Source organism: Quercus suber, unplaced genomic scaffold (assembly GCF_002906115.3).
Source record: "Quercus suber isolate HL8 unplaced genomic scaffold, Cork oak 2.0 scaffold_586, whole genome shotgun sequence".
NCBI lineage: Eukaryota > Viridiplantae > Streptophyta > Magnoliopsida > Fagales > Fagaceae > Quercus > Quercus suber.
The window spans coordinates 38,534-48,497 of record NW_027070031.1 but is presented as its reverse complement, the minus strand read 5'-3'; the positions used below and the strand labels follow the sequence as shown (position 1 = coordinate 48,497).

The 9,964-nt window shown below is 34.1% G+C and overlaps 1 protein-coding gene across 1 annotated transcript; it reads right to left on the bottom strand.

Annotated features, from left to right (window-relative positions):
- Positions 1–2,331: 2,331 nt before the first annotated feature.
- On the bottom strand, positions 2,332–8,293 carry LOC111991040 (2-alkenal reductase (NADP(+)-dependent)). The gene is made up of 5 exons (XM_024022813.2): positions 7,933–8,293; positions 6,659–6,836; positions 4,562–4,728; positions 3,658–3,740; positions 2,332–2,862 (listed from the first exon to the last, which is right to left on the bottom strand). Exons 1-5 carry the CDS (start codon positions 8,182–8,184, stop codon positions 2,484–2,486), a joined length of 1,059 nt encoding a protein of 352 aa, XP_023878581.1. The 5' UTR covers positions 8,185–8,293; the 3' UTR covers positions 2,332–2,483.
- Positions 8,294–9,964: the final 1,671 nt, after the last annotated feature.

The following is a 9,964-nucleotide window of genomic DNA, read 5'->3' as shown; positions in this document are numbered from 1 at the left end:
TAGAGAATTGAATATTGAAAACAGAGTTATGGAAATAGAGTATTGGTGTAGGCAAACGAGTATTTTGCTATGGGTCACACCATTTTTGAGAATTGAGTTATGAAAACTGAGAATTGAGTCATGAGAATGGGTCATCCAAACAGCCTCTTAACTTCTCAAAAAGAGAATCCTTGATTCAATTTCCATGAAAATATGGTCTTTGACTTATCCTTGAGATTAAAACCAATTGTCTCACTCAAAAGTAAAATTAAGTCGATGCTTAATTAAATACAAAGTATTTGACTTAAATGTCCATCATTTAAATTTGGCAAAATCAATTCGAGACTTTAAATCTAAAACTTCAAATTAAGAACTACGAAGTAGCTTGATCCTCGCCAAGGGTATGTAGGCAACCTAAACAAATTATTAGGTACAACCACAAATAAATAAAAACACATATTCCCTTAAAAAGAAATAAACTTATATACAAAGACGACATAGTTGAAATCAAAGGGTCTTCCCTTGAAACAAGAAATTGTAATTAAGAGATACATTATTTTGAATGGGCACTACTTACATCAATAAAACTCATACGCTAAAAAGGCCTATGAATGAAATTATGTTTGACGAATTTGACTAGTTTGACAATGTTTGTTAAGCATAATTTGACAATAATTGTTAAACATAAGTTGACGATGTTTGTTAAACATAAGTTGACAATTATTGTTAAACATCGGTTAACAATTAACAATTATTGTTAAACATCTGTTAACAATTTTCGTTAACAGGCGTATGTCAAATTTATTTCTTAAATATTTCCATTTAAATGGGCTTCATTAGAAGACTCCAAAAAAATGCAATTTTTCACTTTTGTTTTACCTTCTAGGCTTCTACTACCTTTTAAAATTACCTATAAAAGGTTAGTCATTTTTTTCAAATTACCTATGGTATTAGATTTTTTTTTTTTTTGGAGAAACATATAGTATTAGATATTTAGTTCAAAGTAAATAAACCTCTTACAATATAAAGTTATTTTAAATTGTAAAGAAAAATTTTCAAATCTCAACCATTATTATTGAAAAATCCATTTTATTTCAAGTATTAAAAAGTTCCAAGCGTAACACTTTCTTGTTGACCCAAACGTCAAACAAAGTTTACTAATTTAGCATATTTAGTTCCCCTCAAAAAAAAAAAAAAAAAAAAAGCATATTTAGTTCAATTACACTAATTTTGAATAATTTTCAAATATAATTCTCATACCTTAAGGCATAAACAAAACTTTTTTAACTTTGAGTTCCAAAACAATCTAACAATTTGTAGTTTGGCCACTGAATAAATGTTAAAAAAAATCAAGTCAATCAATTGCTACAGAATTATTTTCCAAAACATACACTGATATTTCTTCATTCCAAACAACAATACACACATCTTAATTAATGTCATGTGACTTGAAAAATTGTTTCCTCTATTTCTAACTCTAACTTGAATCGCTAATTAATTTAATGTAGTTTTTTTATGAGTCCAAAAAATTAGTTTATTGGTGGAGTATAGAGTGAAGCAGGAAAAGTGGAACAGAAGATTTGGACTCCTTCTCATCTTTCTCCTTCCTAAGAACCAAAATTCTATTAAGTTAAAGTAGATTTGCTAGCATCTTAGGCAAACATGTACACAATTGTAGCAAATGTGTACAGATTTATATTGGTAGTTCAATTAAAATAGTAATTACCCTGTGTATATACCTGTTATAATGTTCGTTTGCATCCATACAAACCAACAATGGCAAAACAATGTTCAAATTAATAACCATATATAGCAAAAACCAAATATTTTGTGTTAGAAATGGACTTAACAAAAGTGTCCTGTCCACTTTTGTGAAAACTTGCCAACTTTTCTACTCCCACATGGGCGAAATTTATAGGAAAGATTCCTAGCATATTGAGGAAATTTTTTTTAGAAAGATTGCCATGCTGCACTAGTTTTCTATACACTAACAGAAAAGATTTTTACTAGTTTTTGCAAACTGTTGAACAAGCTGATCAACTGCCCCAGAAGCTGCTTAAATGAATACATGCTCTCCTTCTTAGGAGAGCATACCTCAGAAAAAAAACGCCATAAGCAGTTAAATCAGACCCATTGTACATAGTGAAAACGTTAAATAAGCTATTTTTGATCAGTGATTACAAAACTTCATGGTATACACACATGGGGCTCATATTGGAATTGGGATCCGAAGGAAACTTTACTCCATTTGCATAAAGTGTGTCCAGATTTCGAGGAGATATGTCAAGTTGAGATAATAAATTAGTATTTCCAACTCAAATGAGCTTGTGTAAAAATTTTCAAGACAGGTGCTAATTATGAATTTCTTCGACTCCAACAACATAACACTTCGTTAAGGAAATAAAATTTTTGTTACCAAAAACACCCAATAGAAGTTAAATTTGCAGTAAATAATCCTCCTAGACTTTAGAGGTTTTGGACTATGAAGTTGTATACAAGGTCATTCATTCACGAGCAACTACCACTACCTGCTTTCCAACATTACGGCCGGTGAAGAGCCCTATCAATGCTGCTGGGGCACTCTCCAGACCTTCAGCTACATCTTCCACATAAGTTATCTTCCCTTCTTTGATGTGAGGCAGAACCAACTCCAGGAACTTTGGATAGAGGTGGTAGTATTCAAAAACCATGAATCCTTCCATCCGGACCTGTTTCCCAATCACAGTCATTAAATTGTGCACACCTTCAGGGTGCTCAAGGTTGTACTGCGAAATCATCCCACATACAGCAATGCGGCCATGGGCCCTCATGTTGAGTAGCACTGCATCAAGCATCTTTCCCCCAACATTCTCAAAATAAATATCAATGCCTTCTGGAAAGTACCTGAAAGAAAAACACCTCAACCCTCTAGATTTGAGCACCATGAATGCCAATAAAAAATCAGTCACCCTTGGTTCCCCAAGTACATAGATTAAAACTTAAACAATAAGGAAAAAAAACTTTTTCACAAATGCTGATATGATTTATTGTGATTGGTGTACGATAAAAGTGGCTTCAATGGTGAACCAATCACCCATGTAAGAATTGAGAGGAAAGTTGGGTAAGAATTGGACTTAGATTAAAGTCATGTCACCCAAATTGCAACAAGTCATGTCAACTATTGTCAAAAATATTGTTTCCTTACAATTACACTCCTCTCATTATGTTTGCAGCATTTTTTTTTCTCTTTTATTTTTTCCTTTTTTTGTTAGTAAGTTGGTCACACACTTAGTGGGTTTAGAACTCAGTCACTCACACCTCACTATCAATCTCATTATTAAGGGAGAACGTAATGCCAATTGAGTAATAGCTCATTGTCATATTTTTTTACTTTCTATAAAGTAGAATAAGCACAAAGTTGTTAATTCGTGTACCAACAATAAGTGTAATCAAACCCATCTTACAGATTTGAGAAGTACCCTGTTGTAAATGGGCTGCCTTGTATGACAATGAAAGTCAAATTAATCCCTTAGGTAAACCATGTTTCTTGAATTTAAATATCATATATTAGGGAATGTCTTCAATATTCAGATAATGCTTATTAACAGCTTTCTTCAGTAGAAACTAGAAACCATAGATTCTTAGTCAAGTCTCATGTGGTAGTTACATATATTGATTACTGCATAAATTTCTACTAACCTTTTTAAAGCTGCACGTAAGTCAGGCTCTTCTTTGTAGTTAAAGGCCTCGTTAAAACCAAACTTGTTCTTCAGCAAATCAACCTTATATTGCAGAAATGATAGAGGAAAACAATAAAAGCAGACAGAAAAAAAAATGCTGGTTAACGAGGTTGCACACAGGTCAAGTAATCCAACCCCTAAATAAGAGTAAAAATTGGCCGAGTATGACAATCGACCATGACCAGTGGTCCAGTGGAAACAAATACAAAGTCACCTTGGACAAAAGTCAAAAACCTTGAACCAAACAGAGCCACTCCCATAAACTTAAACATAAGTGACAGTCACATTAATTAAATATGTGTTTGGACATGTGACGGAATATGTTTGTATGCATAAGATACATAAGGAGAATTGTTTTTGATAATGACGACTATTAAAAACCTTTTAAAAAATAAAAATAAAAAAATTCAATAACAAGAATGCATGACACCAGAGGTCGGGTTTTGGTGTGATGGCAGACACCTTCCATCCAAAACAACAGACAGTGGGTTCAGGTCCATAAATCAGTCTCTCCAAAACAAGGAAGTTTGGTTACCTAGTAAGGTTGCACACGAATCACCCCTCCCAAACTCCACACAACACCAGCACAGCTCCATGCTTATGGAATCTTGGAATGAATGTTGGAAATGAGTAGGCACCATTGTTGTGTCTACTAGTGTGAGAAATAGAAAAATCATATGCTCTAGCCATTAAGAGAGTGAGAGCCCTTTATCTAGGAGTTCCAGATGCAGAATATCACCCATAGAACAACTTTTGACTGATTACGGGTGAGTTGAATGAGAAAATTAACTAAAGTGTAAAGACAAATGCAGGTATTATTCTAAGTAATTGACACATTGAACCCTCATGATAAGCAGACTCACCTTTTCTTTGCTTCCAGCACTTCCAACGACATAGCAGCCCAATAGCTTGGCGAACTGTCCTACAAGTTGACCAACTGCCCCAGAAGCTGCTGAAATGAAGACATTCTCTCCTTTCTTAGGAGAGCAAATCTCATAAAAACCAGCATAAGCGGTCATACCGGGCATACCTACATATATTAAATATGTTAGATGAGCATTGAGTACAAAGGAAAACATAGCACAATAAAATGACTAGCAAAATTACTTGCTCAATTGCTATGTGTGTCCTAATAATGGTTTTAATTACTATGTGATAGCCACAATCTCCCCCTCCCCCCCGTTAGACCGCAAAAAAATAGGTGAGATACATGCTGGGATGCTTGGATACGTGGATACGAGTGAGAGAGAAGATGAAATTTATGAAGAAGACAGAGAGAAAGGGGAGAATGTGTAAGCCCAGGAAAAAAAAAAAAAAAAAAAAAAAAAGGTAAGTAATAAAGAAACAAGTGAAGTTCTGATATGAGGTAAGGGGTATCTATAGAAGCAAGAACTCAAGTCAGGCTATAGTAGAAGAAGGAAAGGAGAGAGAGAGCTGTACCAAAGAGAGAGGGCTATACTTGTACTCACGAACGAGAGAGAGAGAGCTGGAAAAAATAAAAAGAATTAAGCTTTGTTTTTTTGTTTTTAATTGTTTATGAAGAGGGTGTTTTGGTCTTTAAACAGTGTCACACTCTAAGCAAAAATCACATGTAAGTCACATGCTATTAATTTTTGTCTAACTTAACATAAAACTAACATTGGGGTGCAAATTTAACAAAGGTCATAGTTTAGGGTGCAAAGTGTGCATTTGAATAGTTTAGGGTGCAAAGTGTAATCTGATATATAGTTTAGGGTGGTAAAATGTAATTTCCCTTTATTTATTATTTAATTTTATTATGCTTTGGCTGCATCAAAACAGACAAAATAGTTTAAATTTATCATCCTCTTTTTATGTACTTGAGTGATGCCATATGCAAGACTAAGGAAACCCATTAAGATTATTAAGCAATTTTTCAGTGTTATATGTTCTCATTTGTATGGTTTATTTTTCAGGTTTTTGAAAATGTGCTATTAGAAAAAATTGTACTTAAGTGAGGTTTAAAAAGGTGTATTTTAAAGGGCAGTTTCAAACCTCTGTGCCATGTATGGTGATATTTGACCTACAGGAATAGCTGTGATTTTCTGAATTTGAATCCATCCCCCAACTAAAGAAAGAGATCTCAGTGAATCGCCACATATGAAATTGAGCACAACTTTGCAATTCCATTGAAATATGAAGGGGCTGTGACCCATGGGAAAGAGTATATGAGTAGCATAAAATTTTCAAATAGTAATGTTGGAATCATGATCATGGATGTTAATTTTATGGTCACATGATCTCAAGAGCATTAAATAATTGCTAATTTTGTAATGTTGTTATTCATGATCTAGGATGTAAATTTAGTAATGTGTAATCATGAACAGGATGTTAATTTTGTAGCCTCATGCATCTCTATTATATTGGAAGAGTCCGCCTCCAGTGGCTGACACAGTTCTTAGTTAATGACTTCTCTCTCTCTAGTGAAGTAGAATATGAATTTATCCAGCCATATGTGCATCTTTCTTTTCAAAATTTAATAGTGTTAGTTNATCTCACCTATTTTTTTGCGGTCTAATTTTTCTTTCCACCTTGAGGCAAATATAGAAACTACATGAATTGCGTCAATTGCTTGATGAGCGAGAAAGGATAAAGATTGCAAAGCAGAGAGTATGATTAATAAAGAAAAAGACAACGTTAGTTTAATTTGGGGATTTAGGGTTACAGGGTTTTGTTTTTAATTGTTTATGAAGACGGTGTTTTGGACTTTAAACAGTGTCACATCTAAGCAAAAATCACATGCAAGTCACATGCTATTAATTTCTGTCTAACTTAACTATAAAACTAACGTTGGAGTGCAAAGTGTAACAAAGGTCATAGTTTAGGGTGCAAAGCGTGCATTCGAATAATTTAGGATGCAAAGTGTAATCTGGTGTATAGTTTAGGGTAGTAAAGTGTAATTTTCCCAATAAATAAATAAGAAGGGGTTGGGGTGAGCTTACCAAGAAGTCCAGTATAGTAGGAGAGAGGCACATCAGTGTGATGAATTTTAAACAGTCTCTCTGTTGTGGTAATGAGACTATATTCTTCCCATCCAGTCAGCCCCCAAACCAAGTCACCTTTCTTGAAGTTTGGATGCCCAGAATCCAAAACTTTAGCAACTCCATATCCAGCAATGGGCTGCATAGTTTCAACATCAAGGTCATCAATTCAAGCACCCCCTTGACACAACATTAATCAGGGGAAAAAAAACAATTAATCATGGTGTTGTTTAAAATTAAGCTTCTAGTCTTTTATTTTTATTGGTAAGTTATAAACACAGCCAGAGAGCCTTGAATCTCAAACTTTTAAATCAACTATTTTTATAGAAAATTAAACTTCGACCCAAATGTTGGTTCTAGTCAACTCAATTCAAACATATCTTGTTATCCAATATGGAACTTAAGCTCAAATCCCGCCTACACCAAACCAATTGGTGTCTTGGCCTTTTCATATAGAACAAATTTTAGAATTTGACAACCACTTGTAACTAATAATTACAATTTTTTTTTAATACAAACAATTTAAGAACATAGAAATTCAAAATATATGAGTATTTTAATATAATATATGAATTTGACCAACAAATCATGGGATTCAGACATTTCAGTACAAATTCGCCCAATAAATTGCAACTTTCATGAGCAAGGGGAAACAATAAAATAATATAAAGAAGAAAAATTGCATCTGGAATGAAGTGAACTCCACCCCATGCAGAAATTACCCCCATCTCTTTTATTATATACAAATAAGTAAACTTTTATTGAAACAACAAACAGTATTTACCACATTTACTCACAAATTTCAAATTGGTTTTGCTTTTTCACATACAAACAGAAAGAAGAATCTCAATTCTCACTCACCTAATCGTTATATCGCCAAAACCCAAGAACAAGCAGAAGATAACAACAAGAATTCCAAGACAAACACACCATTTTCACCCAAGAACAAACAGAGAATAATACTAACAATTCCTTTGCAACCATCGAATCGTGCACATAACTCCAAAAAGGAACAAAAAATTATGCAACACTAAAAAATACAAATACCCATTAACTCACAAATTTCAAAGAACCAAAAAAAAAAATTTATTTAAAAAAGAAAAATCTCAATTCTCAACCCTCTAAGCATTATCTCCAAAACCCAAAATTCCATTTCCGATTTCATTCAAACACCCAATGAATCATGTAACTCCCCCGAAAAAAGAAAAAAAGAAAATGAGGTGGGACCCACTGACCGAACCAGGTTTGAAGGGTTCGATGTAACTCTCATTCCCAGGAATGGGCTGTCTCATACGAGGACGCATGTAGGGATCGCAAGACAAGTACAGATTTTTCACAAGAATAGCATCGGAACCTTCTGGAACCTTCAGCTTAATGGTACCAGAAGTGTTCAAGTACATGTCTGATTCTTTAGGAAAACCAGACACATAGTCCTTCAAGATCACTTGCTTGTTGCTCACTTCCTCAACACCACCACCACTCGCCATTGCCACAGACCTTAGCCCCTCTCTCTCTCTCTCTCAATACTGTTAAGAGCAATGATCGTGTGAGAGTTATGACTATAGTCTTCCGTTCCAATCTGTTACGATGATTTTGGTCCGTATTTAAATGTGAAAACTCAAATTATATTTTTTTGTCCTTTTTATTTTTATTTTTTATGGGACATATATCGGTATATGACATTTTAATAACATTATTATTTTTCATTAATAATATGTTTTTCTTGTTTACTCGCAGTTTTGTTTTTTTTCTTTTTCTTTTTTTTTTTTTGGCGAAAATGAACTTTTGGTTGCTATATTTTTGGTCTATTATTAATTTGGTCTTTAAATTGTTTTAGCTCTTAGGTCAGTTCTTGATTTTTAAAATAGTTCTTGCTATCAACCTAGTGACAGAAAAAACTGAAATGGCAAACAGAGGTCCTAGGTGTCAAACCCATTTATTAAAATAATAATTAAAAATCTAACATGTCCCACTTACACCCACGTGACCCCTCACGTGACCGTGTCACCTCATCTCCCGCGGACTTAGCCCTCACGTGACCCTGCCACATCATTTTCCCGCGGACTTAGCCCACACGTGATCCTCATCTCATGACTTAACTCATAAACTACCTTCAATCCATTGAAAATCCCCAAATTTCACTTGGAAACTAAACCCTAACATTCCCAAATCAAATCATGTTTTGTTCTCGTGTTCTTCCCCAACATCCAACTTGAAAACCATAACATTCCCTTGAGAAAACCATTTCCCTGAAACTTGAAAATTGACAATTTGAGAAATCATAGCGAGTTAGAACGACAGAGACTTTTACCGCAGCTGATACTTTGAGAGGTGCATATCCATTTCTCTTTATGTGTGTATCTATTTATGTGTGTATTTGTGTGTATATCTGACTCTCTTTGAAAAGGTGTGAGTGTGTGTATATCTGTCTTTGTCTCTTACTTTTAACGCTTTCTGTCTCTCTCATCGATTATGGACCACAGTTTGAGTGCTTTATTATGCTTTTATTTGTATAATGTTGTCTGTTTGGTTGGTGTATTTTTCTATTTGGCCTCTAAGGATCATGGTGGACCATGTGCGTTCCCTATTATCAGTAAATGATATATTTTTTGGCATTGTTTTATGTTTAGAATATATAGAGTCAATGCATGTTTGAGTGTTTGGTTTAGTTTTGTCTTTATTGAAATAAAATATTTGGTAAATAATTTTTCATACATGCAGGATGGACGGGTCTTTTACTCTGTATGTGCATCATGGTGGACATTTTAGTGAAAATTATCAGGAGTATATTGGGGGGGGAGGGGTAAGGTGGGGGTAGTAGATGGTTGTGATCTTGATAAGTGGTCTAAGATGAAAATTGAGTCCATCTGTAAAGATTTTGGGTACACATGTGTGAGTAGGTTGTGGTACACAAGACTTCGGGATGATTAGGAGAGTAGGATGTTTCACTTGATCAAAGATGACAAGGATGCAATGTTCATGACTGGTTTGGTTAGGGGTCATGGACATATTCATGTATATGTCCAGCATCCAGTACATGACCCTATCCTAATTAATAATGGCAATGGTGTGACATTTGTTCCCTATTATCAGTAAATGATATATTTTTTGGCATTGTTTTATGTTTAGAATATATAGAGTCAATGCATGTTTGAGTGTTTGGTTTAGTTTTGTCTTTATTGAAATAAAATATTTGGTAAATAATTTTTCATACATGCAGGATGGACGGGTCTTTTACTCTCTATGTGCATCATGGTCGACATTTTA

What these genes read in the sequence shown, in the direction of transcription:
- LOC111991040 (XM_024022813.2), bottom strand. Translation starts at nt 8,184, where the DNA reads ATGGCGAGTGGTGGTGGTGTTGAGGAAGTGAGCAACAAGCAAGTGATC. An exon ending in AACCCTTCAAACCTGGTTCG is followed by an intron (nt 6,837 to 7,932) that starts GTCAGTGGGTCC and finishes GAAACTATGCAG; the next exon opens with CCCATTGCTGGATATGGAGT. An exon ending in CTACTATACTGGACTTCTTG is followed by an intron (nt 4,729 to 6,658) that starts GTAAGCTCACCC and finishes TAATATATGTAG; the next exon opens with GTATGCCCGGTATGACCGCT.